The sequence below is a fragment of the Chelonia mydas genome, chromosome 9 (assembly GCF_015237465.2).
Source record: "Chelonia mydas isolate rCheMyd1 chromosome 9, rCheMyd1.pri.v2, whole genome shotgun sequence".
Taxonomy (NCBI): domain Eukaryota; kingdom Metazoa; phylum Chordata; order Testudines; family Cheloniidae; genus Chelonia; species Chelonia mydas.
In genome coordinates, this window is record NC_057855.1 from 59,899,932 (window position 1) to 59,915,381 (window position 15,450).

At 55.8% G+C, this 15,450-nt stretch overlaps 1 protein-coding gene across 5 annotated transcripts in view; it reads left to right on the forward strand.

Moving 5' to 3' along the window:
• Window positions 1–13,720, forward strand: part of OCRL (OCRL inositol polyphosphate-5-phosphatase) — a 29,524-nt gene extending 15,804 nt beyond the window's left edge. For 3 of the 5 annotated variants that reach the window (XM_043522417.1, XM_037908795.2, XM_043522416.1), the window contains 8 exons: window positions 410–520; window positions 1,093–1,258; window positions 1,498–1,733; window positions 8,929–9,048; window positions 9,314–9,398; window positions 10,835–10,962; window positions 11,439–11,550; window positions 11,650–13,720. In XM_043522417.1, coding sequence (XP_043378352.1) covers window positions 410–520; window positions 1,093–1,258; window positions 1,498–1,733; window positions 8,929–9,048; window positions 9,314–9,398; window positions 10,835–10,962; window positions 11,439–11,550; window positions 11,650–11,795 — 1,104 coding nt within the window. In that variant the 3' untranslated portion in view covers window positions 11,796–13,720. Of the gene's footprint in view, window positions 1–409; window positions 521–1,092; window positions 1,259–1,497; window positions 1,734–3,877; window positions 3,902–8,928; window positions 9,049–9,313; window positions 9,399–10,834; window positions 10,963–11,438; window positions 11,551–11,649 lie in introns of all 5 variants that reach the window. The other 2 variants (XM_037908796.2, XM_037908794.2) reach the window with 1 other exon arrangement.
• Window positions 13,721–15,450: the final 1,730 nt, after the last annotated feature.

A 15,450-nucleotide genomic window follows, 5' to 3' on the forward strand; every position in this document is an offset into this window, starting at 1 on the left:
ATTCGTCTCTCCCACTCTCTGAACTACGGTGGTCTCCTAGACAACTCATTGCTTTCTCCTCTTACCCAATCAAGCAGGCTGAAATCCTGAGGAATTTGGGGTAAGACTGCAGAGTGCCTGTGCTACTAGGTGCAGAATGGCCTTAGAGCATTTCCTGCAAATAGCAGATCCTTCCTGGTGCCCATTGGCCAGAAAAAGACACCAGTACCATTACTCCAGGTATAATAACTTGCATGAAATTACCCATGAGACTTGGGGGAACAACTGGACGAATCTTCAGCCTTCAAAGCTGCACACGTGAAATGCCCAAGAATCTCCTCAGCTTCTGCTTCAGTTATTTACAAACCACTAAGGGAGTTTACACTCTTAAGGCCTACACCTTCAGTGAGTGTGATCTGATCTCCTGCAGGTGAAGATTGTGGATGAGCAGAGGTACCGGAGGTTGTTTGAGGATATTGTTCGTATGATGGACAGAATGGAGAATGACTTCCTTCCTTCACTGGAGCTTAGCCGGAGAGAGGTGAGAACAGAAATGAATTCCTTGTCTGCTTCCCGAAGAGCAGCAGCTGCAGAAGGGCTAGAATTTCTCTAAAGGTGTCTGAGGCCCTGGTCTACACTTAAAACTTAGGCTGACCTAGCTGCATCTCTCAGGGCTGTGAAAAAATGTCACGCTGTGAGTACCACCATTAGGTTGATCTAACCCTAATGTAGACACAGCTAGGTCAACAAAAGGATTCTTCTGTCAACCTAGTTACCACCTATATCAATGGAAAAACTCCTTCCGTCAGTGTAGGAAGCGTCTACGTTACGGTGCTTCAGTGGCACAGCTGCACGGCCTATAGCAGCTGTAGTGTAGACATGGTCTGGTAATGTTTTATTAAACGGCAGTGTGGACAAATGTGCCAAAAACTAACTTCAGTCACCTCCACACAACCAGGTATTGGGTTAGAAATTGTGCATTGCCCTAACCTCTCAGCAAGCATGCTGGTAGGTGTACTTACCTCCCCATTGTTGATGGTGATGTGGAGTCCTTATACCTAACTACAGTTCCCTGCAGGTAATAAGAAAAGTTGTTTTCTCTTTGCTCTGCAGTTTGTGTTTGAGAAAGTGAAGTTCCGGCAGCTACAGAAGGAGAAGTTCCAGATCACCAACAACGGGCAGGTCACCTGTCACTTCTTCTTCATCCCCAAACTTAATGATAGCCAGTACTGTAAACCATGGCTTCGGGCCGAGCCCTGTGAGGGGTACCTGGAGCCGAGTGAGTTTTACACACTGTCTCTGTAGTGTCTTGGCTAAGGCCACCACCATTCTGTCCTTTCCCTCTCTCCTGCTGTTTGTCACCATTCCCACCATCACGAGCCGTCTGTCTCCCTTTCCCCTTTGGATTTCTGCCTCTCTGCCCAACTTTCTCCTGTGCTCTGTGTCTGTCCATGAGGTCTCCATTACTTTTCCACTGTGGGGTTCTACAAGTCCATCTGTGCCCTTTCCCTGTTTCAGATGAGACTGTGGACATCTCCCTGGATGTGTATGTCAGTAAGGACTCTGTGACCCTCCTAAACTCAGGTGAGGACAGAATTGAGGATATCCTTGTCCTTCACCTGGACCGAGGCAAGGATTACTTCCTCACAATCAGTGGGAGCTACTTGCCCAGCTGCTTCGGCACCTCCCTGGAGGCTCTGTGCCGAATGAGACGACCAATCCGTGAGGTTCCTGTCACCAAACTTGTCGATCTGGTAAGGAGCAGTGGTCCTGAAGCTCCTGGGAACTTGCTTCCTGAGATTTGCACTGTGGTTTATTAACCAGACACTGAACTCTCCCCCTCCTAAAAATGGCCGCATTTCCCAAGGGCTAACCTCCCTCACTTGGGTAATGGTCCTAGCTCGCCACTGCTTCCCCTCCACACGCTGCACCCTGGCTTTCCTCACGTTCCCCTAAGGACTCTTCATTGCTCTGTGCTTTCAACCCCAACCTCTCTTGAGGGCTTCACTTCTCATATTTAATGGAATGAAAAGCTAACCCAGACCCTCATGGTCGTGTTCCCGCTGCATCTTTAGAATTGCCTGGGTTTCCTTATGGAAACCTTTATTCTAGGGGGTGCTGATTATGGTCAGCTCAGGGCACAGTGTAAGATGAGTCTGCCATTTCCAGACATTGCCTCCAAGCAGTCCTGTGAGTAGCTGTTAGAGAGACTGTCAGAAAATGCCAGAGGCTGGCCCTGATTTGGATGCACAAGGAAATACAAGTCCTTTCCAAATGCTGCCAGTGACTTACCTGAACGAACTGTTGGGCTCTTCTAAAGCCAAAATCAATTCCCCATATTTATTCTGGCACTGGATTTATGGGGCTTGCTCCGAGGCTGAGAGCAAGCTCAGAGAGAGTGATAGCAACAGACACTAGCGATAGCACCCTCAACACACATGATGGCTTCACACCAAGCATGCACATTTGGCAGATGTGCTTGTTCTGTGTATGAGCAGAGTGATCTTTGAGTTCCTCCTATAAATAAATTGCTCAAATAAATTGGTTAGTCTCTAAGGTGCCACAAGTACTCCTTTTCTTTTTGCGAATACAGACTAACACGGCCGCTACTCTGAAACCTATAGATACAGAGACTGAGCTGTAGGAGGTCATGAGAAGAGATCTGTTATCTCTCCGGTGTTGTTGAGTTTAGATAGTGAAACAAGCCTACTGCATCAAAAGCTTTGCTCAAATTAAGGCCAACTTGACTTGGACTGTGATCCGGAATGGAGATAATCTCTAAAAGGCAACAGGACAGAATGGTTGAAGGAGGGTCTGGAAATTGGATTGGTGTGGAATAGCGAGTGTAGCTGGAGACGTGTTTGTGCATGGTTCTCTCCAGTTCTGAATGTGCTTGCAGGGGCCAGGTGATAATGATTTGTTGTGGTTTAAGAACCAGCACCATTTCTGCTGTCAGATGGAATGCCAGTCCAGGACCCAGAGTAGCCTGTTGGAGGGTTTGCATCCACAGGAGCGGATGGTGTTCACGCAGCAAAATTGAAAAAAATTGTTACCGTACTGACCACAGAAAGGGGACAGGCAAGCAGAAGGCTAGTGCCCTGGTGGGACAGGCAATAAAGTGAGCCACTCTCTCTGTGATGTGGCTGTCGGGTGTCACCAGAGCCTAATATTATATTGCCTATCTCTGCTCCCAATCACCTAGTGCTGTGGAAGGGGAGCCCATTTTGTCTAGGTTTTGGGGGTTCCTGACCCCAGGCCCCCTTGGGCTTTGCTGCCTTTCCATGGTGGCTGAGCGGTCCCTATGTACACAGGCTGGAAGGTGCGGGAGAACTCTGCTATTTGAAAGAGGTGGCGTTATCATGTAGTACAGTTAGGTTGAGGCTGACTCGCTCTGGGCCTTTGGAGCATGTGTTTTCCTGCCCGTGACTGCACAAAGTTCCTGATGGCCATCTTTAACTCACCCGCTGCCACGCACACAGAAATAGTCACAGGAGAAACTGGGCAGGTCAGATTGTACAGGGACACTTGATGCTGATTGTGAAGACTCGGGGAGTGGACAGAGAAATCTGCCAGGTAGGCGCCTGTTTCCACCTCTGGCCATGGGAGTCTGCTGAGTGCTGAGCAATGCTACAAGGTCACTGGGGGTGCTCACTGGAATCCTAACAGGCCTTTACATCATGTGACCAGCATTCCTGCTAACTGGGATCTAAATCTCCTGCTGCAGCTTTAACAGCAGTGGTATCAGCAAAACATCTGAGAAGTAGCTGCCAGGCAGTGTTGGTGGGGTCTCAGGCAGCAGAGTCTGTTTCTTTTCTGCTTAATCCTAAATCAGGTTCTTTCTGTTAATCATGCTCTCCTCCTCTCTCTCTCTCTCTCTCACATCCTGCTCTCCTCTCAGGGAGAAGACAGCTTCCTAGAGAAGGTAATATAAGCCAATGCTGAGGAGGCTTTCTCAGTGGTTTTTGTTTGAACTCACTGTAAAAAATGAGAACTTAGACTTTTTTCCCATTTTCCTGGTGAGCGCAGGGGGAGACTGCTGCAGAGGGAGTGTTGGTGCCAGAAGGCACTGCTGTGGGCCTAGAACAGACAGGTACACTCTACAGTACTGAATTAGCCCCTGTGTGCCTCATAGTGACTCTAGTTAAGGTGGAGATGGCACCTTTCAGGTGTGTGTAATTTCCTTAGAACATTTTCTATTGGGTAAGAAATTCTCCTGACGGATCTCAGTGCCCAAGGTGAATCTGTCTGCAAAATCTGACTTGGCTTTACCCCCCATGAGTGAGTTGAATCAATGCATGGGAAATGGGTTTCAGAAATGAGGAAGGCTTTCTGAAGGTTATGTTTTTGCTGGGGGAGAGGTCTCTGTTAGCTGCAAAAAGAGTTTGGTGGGATGGCTTCCATCTCTGCATGTCTGTGTGGAGGCCTGGGGCCGGGGAGGGCCTTGCCATAGCTTGAGGAAAGCCCTTAGGCACGCTTTCTGCCTGATACTTGCCACAGCAGCAGAATGAAGCAGTCTGGTAATTCTCGCAACTGCCACTAGCTGAGCAGTGGCAGCAAAGCCAGGGCAGTGCTAGGAACCCTCGTTCTGCATGTGCTGATTGTACTGCAGAGTCAGGGACTCAAATCCCACCGCTGCCTGGGGGAGAGGAGGCAAGGAGCCACTGTCCTTCCCTCTCCCCCATTCTTCTAACTCATCAGAGGATTGCCCCAGCCTCTTGTTTCCTCCTGCAGCTGCTCAGAGGCTTGCTAACGTGCGAAGTTGTGCTGCTGCCCTAGGCTGTGCTCACAGAGCAGAGCGAACCAGGAGAGGAGGTGGGGCGTCAGGGAGTGATCTTGTGGGACAAGAAAGCCTCTGCCTCTCGTCCAGCAGGGAGGAGGGGAACAGCAGGGCGACCTGTCTCCCAGGGTTGCTGACTTTGGAGCAGCTGGCTAATGGGTGAAGAAGGGAGGAAAGGAGAAACTCCTTCCTCCCTGCCAGCACAAGAGGAGAGGGCGCTCCAAGTTAGTCAGACATCTACAAGCCAAAGTGAAGAGTGCCCTGGTAGGAATCCAGTGCAGCCTGTCACCATTCCCAGCTTTTTCAACGCTTTAATGTGGCTGTGTAGTTGTAGCACCAGCGCTATAAAAAAAATCACCTCCATGAGGGGAATAGCTCCCAGCGCTGGTGCACTGTCTACACTGGCACTTTACAGCGCTGAAACTTGCAGCGCTCGGGGGGTGTTTTTTCACCCCCTTGAGTGAGAAAGTTGCAGCACTGTAAAGTGCTAGTGTAGACAAGCCCTTAGAAATCCTCACCCCTCAGATTTCAAGCAGCAAAGAAAGGAATAATCAGTTCTCCTTAACAGGACTTTTTATTCCCTTCCCCCAGCATTCAAGCTGGGATGGGATGAGGGCTTGGGCATGTCCCCTCCTCAGAGCTGTGGGGGAAACAATCAACAAAGTCCTTATTCTACAATGGCCCATTTGGACACAGTAGTGCTTCGTGATGGGCACGGGATAACACCTCTTGTAGTGAATGAGTAATTCACACTGGACAATGCTTCTCCCCTGCCTGCGGGGATTTACAGTCTGAGCAAATGTTTAAACGTTACCTTGTACGATGGGAGCAGCTGTTCTAAGTAGGATTAATACATGCAGCATCCTACAAGCATTCCACAAACACTAATCACATTCTTGTAACAAGAAAAGGAGGACTTGTGGCACCTTAGAGACTAACAAATTTAATTGAGCATAAGCTTTCGTGAGCTACAGAATGCATCCGATGAAGTGAGCTGTAGCTCACGAAAGCTTATGCTCAAATAAATTGGTTAGTCTTTAAGGTGCCACAAGTCCTCCTTTTCTTTTTGCGAATACAGACTAACACAGCTGCTACTCCGATTCTTGTAACAGTACTATCTGTTTTAACTGTACTAACCCACAGGCGAGCCAGAGTCCAGCTATGCATTTTTCAGTGTTCAGTCTTGGCATGAGCTGGCACCTGCCAGTGTTATGCAGCTGTCATGTCCATGTAATCCCTTAGCCCTGGCCTACAATAGGAAATTAGGTTGTTATAACTGTCGCTCAGGGGTGTGAAAAATCAACCCCCCCCAAGCAACACAGTTAAACTGCCCTGACTCCTGGTGTAGACAGCACTAGTTGATGGGAGAATCCTGTCAGGGAGGTGGAGTTCCGATGCCAACAGGAGAACCCCTCCTGTCAGTGTTGGTAGTGGCTACACGGAAGCGCTACAGTGACGCAGCTGCTTGTTAAGTGTAGACGAGCCCTGAGATGGGATAAAAGGCCTGTGGTGTAGATTCAGCCCTGGGATAAGGATTTCAAGCTCTGGCCTTTGCTTTGCAGGATAAAAGTTGTAGTTGGAGTATGCTCACTGCTGTCAACGTGCTGCTCCAGATCTGTGGAGTTTAGAGCCGTGAGAGAGAGCGAGCCTTCACCTGCACGTGATTTCTAGCACTGTAAAGCCGATAGGTCCCGCTCATTCAGACAGCCTCTGTGAAAGTGTGTCCTGTGATTGAGGGGAATCCCTAAGGCCGCGCATGGGAAACCCTACCCAGCAGGTCTGGAAAAGGGCAGTTGCCAAGCAAGTCCACTTGGCAATTGGGTTGCCACGGATGTGTGTGTATAGGACAGGGTTCGCTCTGGGTGGCAGGTGCATTCCCAATAGCAGTACCTGCGGGTCAGCACTGCATGCAGCTAGTGGCACTCCTCCAGGTTGATGTAAAACTGGGAACACACACTGCGGGTGAAGCCCTGTCCCTTAGGAAGTGAATGGGGAGTCCAAAGCTATGTAGTGTCTCAGCTGCTTCACATGAGTAGCCAGGAGAATGAGGCAAAGGGAGGTGCCCGCACTCTGTACGGAGTGGAGCCTGAATATAGCTATTCACCACCAGCAGGGTGGGCATTGGGGGGACCGAATGGGGGCAGTTCAGCAGGCTTGAGAACATGAATGTCAGAGTGCTAAGGGCATTAGTGAATGACTGTGTTAAACCCGCAGTCATGGGCAGCTAGCTGGGCGGGAAGGAAACAGCAGTGGGGTTGAACCTGGACAAATGAAAGCCAGAACGTCTGAGGGGAGGGGAGAGAACACGTGATCCAAACCAGGGATTCAGCTATAGAGCAAAACGTGCCTGTAGTATGAGAGCGCGCTAGGGCTGCTAGCAACTAGCCAGCTCTGTAGCAGCCAGTGGGACCTTGGGGCTGAGTGTGCAGAAGCACCACGTGGCAGGCCAGACGAAGTCTCACTACGCAGCGCTTGAGCCGCCAGACAGCAGGGAGCTGGACGTTCGGGATGTCCGCCTGTTAGAATGAAGAGTAGAGCAGCAGGGGCTGGATTAAAAGGAGACATTCACTGGGACTTGCAGCTGTGGTGTAGGAGCTGGAGCCATCTTCCAATCCTGGGTGGGGATAAACATCCTAGTGTGGCCCGAGGGGGTGTAACTAAGGGAATGGCATTGCCCAAAGGAACAATGAGCAGGTTCTCTTCTGCTGAGATATGTTAGCCTGGCCGAGGCTTGGAGATGCACAGGGAGTCCCAATACCATGTCGGCAATACCTGCCCAGGACCCAGTGTGTATTGCTGGGCCCCCTTCAGCATGCTCTGGGGCAGGGGAATGCTAACTCCCTAGCTTGCAGTGATGGTGTAGATGTGTCAGTCCCAGGATATGAGAGAGACGAGGTGAGGGAGGTTCCTCTTATTGGACCAGCTTCTGTTGGTGCGAGAGAGGAGAGAGAAGCTTTCGAGCTACACAGAGCTCTTCTCAGGCTGGCTAACTGGTTGGCTGCAATTTGCCGGTTTCCTTTCTAAGGATGGCTGATTTGAGCGCGTGAGCAGCTCCTAGGGCAGCAGGTGACTAGCTCTCCGCAGAAGCAGGCTGGATGTAGGAGGAGGAGGATAGTGGTCTCCCTGCATGCGTCCAGCCCAGAGTGCTGTGGGTCTCCATGCCTGAAGGCGGAGCTGAACAGGAAGTTAGTTTTGGCTCTTGTCTTTGGTGGGGCTGGGGAGAAGAAGTTGAGGGTTCTTTTGGGGGGATAGAAAAGTGCCCCCAAAAGAAGGGGGTGTTTGTGGGTGTTGCCCCTTCTCCAGGTGCAGCGGGGAATCTAGGCCATTGTCGCATCTCCTGGCATGCTGAGCGTCAGCCGGCTTGTCAGGCTTGCTCAGAGGCTGGGGACAGCATTTGGCACTAGCTGGTTTGGATGAGCGCTCTAGAGCCAAAGGTCAGCATACTGCACAGGAGCTGGCTAAAGCTCCCTCATCCTGGGCCAGGCTGTTCTGCCCTGCAGCGGCTGGAGCAGCCTCACGGTAGTGCTTTGGCATGCGCTGCCTGCCCTGGGGAAGGGCAGGAGCTGGCCCCCCCAGGGTGGGATCCTCAGCATGGATACCTGCCAGAGCAGCAGAGACCTGTGCCTGTCATGGCTGGGGTTTGTGGGCTCTGGCCTGACTGGAAATACTGCATTGAAACCTTTTGCATTCTGCTGGAGACAGGTGGCCTGGAAGGGGGGTGGGTTTGTATTGGCCTCTCTAAAAGGTTATTTTCCTGCCTAGCACATGAGCTTTTTGCATTCCCACCCTTGCTAGTCGTGGGTCAGGTGATCCACGCAAGCCAGCCTGGTCTGAAGGGGGCTAAGAGGGTGGGTGTGGAAGAGGGTTAGGGTCTAGGGGAAGCTGCATGGTGCAGATCTCATGTGAGGGGGAGGCTGTGCTGTACGGGATCCTAACAGGGTTGTCACCTGAGTGGGCGGGGGGAAGAGCAGAGCCTGTTGGAGTGGCAGAATTTATCTAAAGGACTCTGAGGCCCTGGTCTAGCGGGGCTGGGTGCTGGGAAGGCAGGTGGGAGCTGGCTGGCCTGGGTGAGTGCCGGTAGGGCGCATGCTTTCCCAGGTTCTGGTGGTGTTGGTGTCTGTGCTGTAGAGGGATTGGAGCTCCCTGACCCTGGGTCTGCTCTTTCCCACCAGGAGAAATCACTTTTGCAGATGGGCCCCTTGGACAGCGAGGATGCCAGCGAGAGACCTCTGAAGGTGCCCAAGGAGGTCTGGCTGCTGGTGGACCACCTGTTCAAGTGCGCTTGCCATCAGGTGAATAGAAAGGGCATGTGCCTGCACAGAGAGCTCCCCACTGTTGGTGACCAGGGAAGACACCCCGGCTCAGTGAGTCGGTAGTACTCAGACCACGACTCAGGCTGGGTGTTTGCAAGGCCGAGGCTGGCTCCCCACGGGCTTGGCCATCGCACCTGTGCTCAGCCTCAGCCCAGGCTGTCCTGGGGCCCGTGCAGCCTCCCTTGGCTGCACTCTCTGCACTGCGGCTCTCGGGAGGGTGCCCTGACTGTGCTGTCATTGGCAGGAGGACCTGTTTCAGACGCCTGGCATGCAGGAGGAGCTGCAGCAGATCATCGACTGCCTGGACACCAGTATCCCCGAGACAATCCGTATCCTTCCCAGTGCTGAGGGTGGAGCCAGGCTCCCTGCCCCTCCCATGGAGATCCTGCTCTTGCCTTCCCTGGGGCAGGCTCCCTGTGAGGGGAGCTGCCTCCATCTCACCCCTCTCCAGGGAGCCACTCGAAAACACCAAAGCCACCACAGGGCCCCGGGTCAGAAGAAGGGGACCAGGTACAGGAGGTGCTGAGCGATGCCTTCAGGGAGCTCTGGGAGGAGCCTGATGAGACAGCAGAGGTCCAGGTGTGGGCGTGAGGGTGAGGGTGGAGGAGGCAGGGTGGCAGGTTGGCCGGAGCCTTTAGCAGCAGCATTTTGGATTGGAGGGCGTGGGGTGGGCTCCGGCTTGGAGTAGGGCTGCAGCAGGGATCTGGGGAGACGCTAAAGCCCACGCTGAGGGCACATGCTGGGAGTGGGAAGTGAGGAGGATAGCAGAGCTGTTAACAGTGAGGGAGATGAAGGGGCCAGAGGGGGACGAGCTCAGTTTCGGAAATGTTCTGTTTGTGATGAGGACATACAGGAGGTGTGCTTGGCAGGGGGTCTTGAAGGGAGGGTGGGGGTGTGCACGGGGGGTGTGTGTGCGCGTGCATGAGGGAGTGCAGAGCGGAGGGGTCGGAGGGGGCAAGGGTGGGTACGGCAGGGGGTGTGTGGTTGGAGTGCACGACAGGAGTGTTGAGGTGTGCACGGCAGAGGGCGCTGGAGGGAGGGTGAGGGGTGCACATGCACATGGAAGGTGCAGGGGTGTGTACGGCAGGGGATGTGAGTGGGGTGCCAGATGGGCTGGGGGTGCATACAGCAGGGTGTCGGGGGGTACACGGCAGGGGTGCTGGAAGGGGCTGGGGTGTGTACAGCAGGGGGTGAGGGGTGTGCACAGCAGGGGTGTTGGAAGGGGGTGCGTATGGCAGCGGATGTGAGGGGGGAGCCGGAGGGGCTGGGGGTGCGTACGCAGGGTGTTGAGGGGGTACTGGAGGGGTTGGGGACGCGTACTGCAGGGAGTGTGGGGGGTGCCGGGGGGGGTGGGGTGGGAAGTGAATGAGAGTTGAAGGATGCACGGTGGGGGTGTACGAGTGGGCAGGAGTGTTCATGGGGCATGTTTTCAGGGGCCTCAGAGAGGGATGGGGGGTGCACAGCGGGGGTCTCGGAGGGGGCAGGGGTGCGTATGGCAGGGGGTGTGGGGGCGTGCACAGCGGGGGTGTCGGAGGAGGACGAGGGGTGCACAGTGAGCTGTGCTGGGCCCTGGCTGTTTGGATAGAAGGGGGTAGAGGGAAGCACCGTTGAGGAGGCTGCCTGAGGAAAGGGGGAGCCCAAAGCCAGAGAAGGGTGGGGGCGGAGGCTGAAGGAGGGGTGGCAGAGAGACACCAGTCGTGGGGGCGGCTCGGCACTGCGCAGGGCCATGCTGGAGGAGATTGCTCCTTGACTGGGTGTGGCGCAGCGGGCAGCAACCACTCGGTGGCTGAGGCACTCCTCATCTTCCTGGAGGCTCTGCCGGAGCCGGTCATTTGTTATGAGCTGTATCAGCGATGCCTGGACTGTTCCCACGACAGCCGGCTGTGTCGACAGGTGTGCGCCTCCCTCCCCCGTCACAGGGCCGCTAGGGCTCCCCCCTGCTGCGGTTAGCAGCACGGCCTTTGGGGCTGGAGCAGGCTGTGCCGCTGTCCCCTGACCCGCCCAGGCCTTTGGCCCAAGGCCCTCTCCTGGGGTGCGCGGCTGGTGTTCTCTAGTGGCACGTGCCTGCTGTGGGGGCTGGGGAAGCTGGCTTGGGAGGTTTGGGTCCAGCGGCTGCAGGCACATACGTCTCCTCTGACATGCGCCTGAGGCAGGGGCTGAGCTTGGAGGGCTCCTCCTCACAGGAGTCCTGCTGCTGAGGAAAGACAGTGAGGCCTGGCAGGTGGTGCTGGGCATCCCGGAGTTGTGCCGGTCCAGGGGGACACACGCAGCCTGATCTGGACCGGCAGGAGGGGCCGTAGCAGACTGTGTGGGCGTGGGGGAAGGAGGAACGCGTGCTGCTGGGGAAGCTTACCTTTCCCCCCTTGCAGGTGATTTCTCACCTTCCCCGGTGTCACCACAACGTCTTCCACTACCTGATGGCGTTCCTGCGGGAGCTCCTGAAATACTCGGAGGACAACAACGTCAGTGCCAATATGATCGGTAAGAGCCCAGCCTGCCCCCGCGCCTGCTGCCATCCGTGCAGTGTCCACACAAGCCCTTGCCTGCACGTCTAATGCAGGATTTTGCCTCTCTTTGCAGCCACCCTGTTCACCAGCCTCCTCCTGCGGCCTCCACCCAACCTGATGTTGAAACAGAGTCCACAAGACCGCCAGCGAGCCATCAGCTTCCTCCTGGGCTTCCTGCTCGGTGGGGACGAGGAGTCACCTCCCTGCCCACGGTGTTGATGCGTGGGACCCACTGCCGGTGGTTTGGTGGGGGCCAGGCCCACCCCATAGCCCTTGAGGGGGTATGGGAGAAGTCTCTAAGCTATGCTACGGGTCGTGTTTATCATCAGAAAGGAAGTGGCCTCCCACCCTTCCCCCCTGCTGTACCTACACTGCAGAGGACTTGTACGCTCATCACACTGCCACCCAAGCCAGAGCCCTCCAAGGGACGGGGCTGTGCGTGAGCCCAGCTCTCTGTGGGCTGTGCTGGTTCATCCCCCAGCATCCCTTCCCTGGCAGTGGACTTATGTATGGGAAGGGCAGACCAGGAGCTCCCCGAGGGCCTGGAGGTTGGCCACAGTGTCCCCTGGCTGGACTCTGCTGCTCTGTGTGTATATGTATGTGCACACAACTGACAACTGTGTGTCTTGCCAGCTGCGCAAAGGGGTTTCCCCGAGTGTGCATCCCTCGTCTTGGGCCCTGTGTGTGCCAGCAGCAGCACTGAAAGGGTTAATCAGTCCTTTGGCCTCTCCAGTCCCTTCCGGGCTGCCTGGCCTTTCCTCTCTGCTCTGTGGTTTGTGTGATGCGACCCCTGCCCCTGTATCGCTCACTCTGACCCTCCCTGAAGCAGGGCAGCCTTACTGTGGCTTGTTGGCACCCAGCCCAGTGCTGGGGCAGTGAGCATGGGGACCCTGGCCCAACTTCCTTCGGGGGTGCCAGTGGGGTTGTTGTTGGAATTATGGGGTGAAGGTGCAGCCTCACTGGTGAAGGCTGCAGGGAACGGGGGGAGGCATCTGCATAGTCAGGTTGTGGGGGGCAGTTTAGTCTCCCGTGGGAACAGGGGGAGGGCTCAGCCTCCTGGGGATGTGCTGGGGTAGCGCAGTGGGACTGTGTGGGCATTTGGCAGGGCTGTCGATTCTCTGGCAGGTCAGAACGCTGCAGCCAGTGGCTGCGCACCCTGCAGTCTCCTCAACGTTCGCCCGTGGCGCCCTCCAGCCCTCTGCTGTCAGCCACCGAGGAGGGGATCCCCCTTCCTGTGTGTGGCGCTGGCTGTGCCCCAGCCCTGTGCTTTCTGCTACAGTTGAGCCCGGCACCTCGCTCCTGCCTGTGCATGCTGGGCCCACTGCTGTCTGTGCAGAGCCCTTGCCCTGCTCTCCAAGGGGACGGAAGATCCCAGGCTCTTTGGCACTTGTTCCCTTTTTTGTGCTGGTGCTCACCTAAAGCTGAACCCTAGGAGGGGAGGGAGGACGTGCCATGTGCTGCCGGGTGCCGGTGGAAGAGACTAGTTGCAGGCCTACATCATTCTACACTGCTCTGTTCCCTGGTGCTCACCCCTCTGCTGCCCTGTTTCCCCCGTGGCGGGGAGGAAGGGCTGAAATGCCGGGGGGTTGGTGTTGCTCCCAATACCAGTGCTGGTGGGGTTCTCCCAGCTGTGTGCTTCCTGTCTGTGTTTGAGGCTGAGGGGGGTGGGGGCTGCATGGGGGAGGGGGTTCCCAGAACACTAAGACGTGCCAGCTTTGGCCACAGGCCCAGCCTGGGCAGCTCCAGCACCAGGAGCCGAGATGTGGGCTGGAGCCACAGCAGAAAGGAACCTCCGGGCCCAGGCAGCTCAGTAGTTTGGGGGGAGGGAGTGGGTCCTGGTCAGCAGCAGGCCCTGGGGGTTCAGTGGCTCTGGTAAGTGTCTGGAGGAAGATTCCCCTCCCTCCCCACACACACACACGCACAATGCCAGGAGAGGGGAAGGCCCATGTTCCCCCCCGCAAGGGAGGGCTCTGCACTCAGGCTGGCCTGTGGGGCTCTCCCCTCCGTTTCCTGTGCTGCTCTGTGCGTTGTCCTGTTGCTCGGAGCTGCCTGGGGCTCCTGTACCTTGGGCTGTTTCTTTTTTATTACATAATTTATTAGAAAACTGTTTCTTCCAAATAAACCTCCGTTGTGCAATGAGTAAAGTGGTGTCACGAGCCCCCAGACCTGCCTTTCCCCGTGCTGCCCAGTGGGGCAGTAAGTGCTTTGGGCTCTCCTAGGGCAGCAGCTTGGAGCTGCACATTGTTCCTAGGCATACATGGCATGCACGGTGCAAGGGGCTTATGCTCACCACTGCTGCCAATGGCACCTGCTTGCGGAACCTGCAGCCTGGCCCAGCCTGGGAGCTGTGTCCATGCTAAGGCCTGGGCCTCGCCGTCCAGCTGGTATCCTAGACAGTGGGGGAGGCTGAAGGTAGGTGATCCGAACTGGAGCACTCCCCAGGGCAGGCTGTGGAGTTGGCACCTCCAGGCAGGGCTTCAGGACTGGCTCCGCCACTGTCAGTACTGTCAGCAGCAGCTGTGCTTTCTGAGATAGGAAACCTTCCAGGTGTTGGGGGAGAATGGCTGACGGGCAGCCCAGTTGCGGGTTCCCAGCAAGCATGGTGCTGTGGCTGACTTGGGCACTCAGCGGAGCTGGCCTTGCAGCATGCTCCAGCCTCTAGCGTGCTCCTGCTCCAGGCCACTCTACTGAGAAAGGGATCCCCAAAGTCTGCTCCTGAGCCTGTCCCTGCCCCAGAGAAGGGGGCTGGGATCCACCTGCATGGCAGGAGCTCCCATGTGCCATCAGCTTCCCAGCACCTTGCTCCCCTCTCTCCCAGGACTATATCCTCATGAAACTGCCCTGCTCCCCAGCAGCAAGGAGGGCAAAGTGCAGGTGCTATAGGTGTGGGGTGGGGAGCCTCCACACAGCAGCTGGAGGCAGGAGTCCTGGCACTGTGCGCCCGTCCTCACCAAGGCAAAAGTGCCTGAGTACAGGAAATAACTGCCTTAGCCTCCTCTCCCACTGCCTGTAGCATCAGACAGATAGGGGGCTTTGGTGGTGCAAAGGCGAGGCCAGGTGCCTCCTACAGGGATCACTGAGTGGTCTGGGCACTTGCTAGCTAGCATCCCATGTTGGCTGGGATGTGACCCACACCCACCCACGGCCCCCTGCGGGGACCAGATGAGTTTCATCTACACATCTGCTCTGTATCTGGGTATGGCCTGTGGCAAATGGTCTCAGCCCTCTGCTATGGCTGGGGCACTTGACACTGCCTCATGGGTCCTGCCATCTCTCCCCATTGCCAACCCCTTTCAGCCATGCAGGGAACCTAGCAGAGATGCCATGTTAGGCTAACCTGCACTGAGCCAGCAGCCTCTGCACCAGGGCTCCCCAGGCTGTGTGCAGCTGAGCCCGCACTCCCCAGTTTGGGGTCTTTACACAACAGCAGTAAACAACTCCCAGCCATGCCCAGCCCACTGCTAATGGGTGCTTTGGTCACGAACGTCACCACCACAGGGCTTCCACTACTGAAAGGGATCCTGTCCTCTCCCTACATGCTGGGGAAAGTTTCCCTGTGGCCCTGCAGCAGACGGGCCCTGAGAGGAGCTGGCTCAGGGCCTTTCAAATCCACAGAGAGAATGCAGCCTCAAAGCCCTGGAGCAGAGCTTCCCCGCCTCCCCCGCACAGCATCACAGCTTCCCAGGTGGGCCAGTTCCTTTCCCTTCTGTGGGCTCAGCACCTCTGCACCCCCAGTGCAGCCCTGCTGCAGGGGACAGGGCATGAGGCCAGCAGTAGGGACAGAGGAGCAGGTGGCCCCAAGGGCTCATGCACCCCCCACATTGGAAACCCCTGCCCTAGAGACCCCCTGCCTTAAACCCAGCCCCAAGGGCCA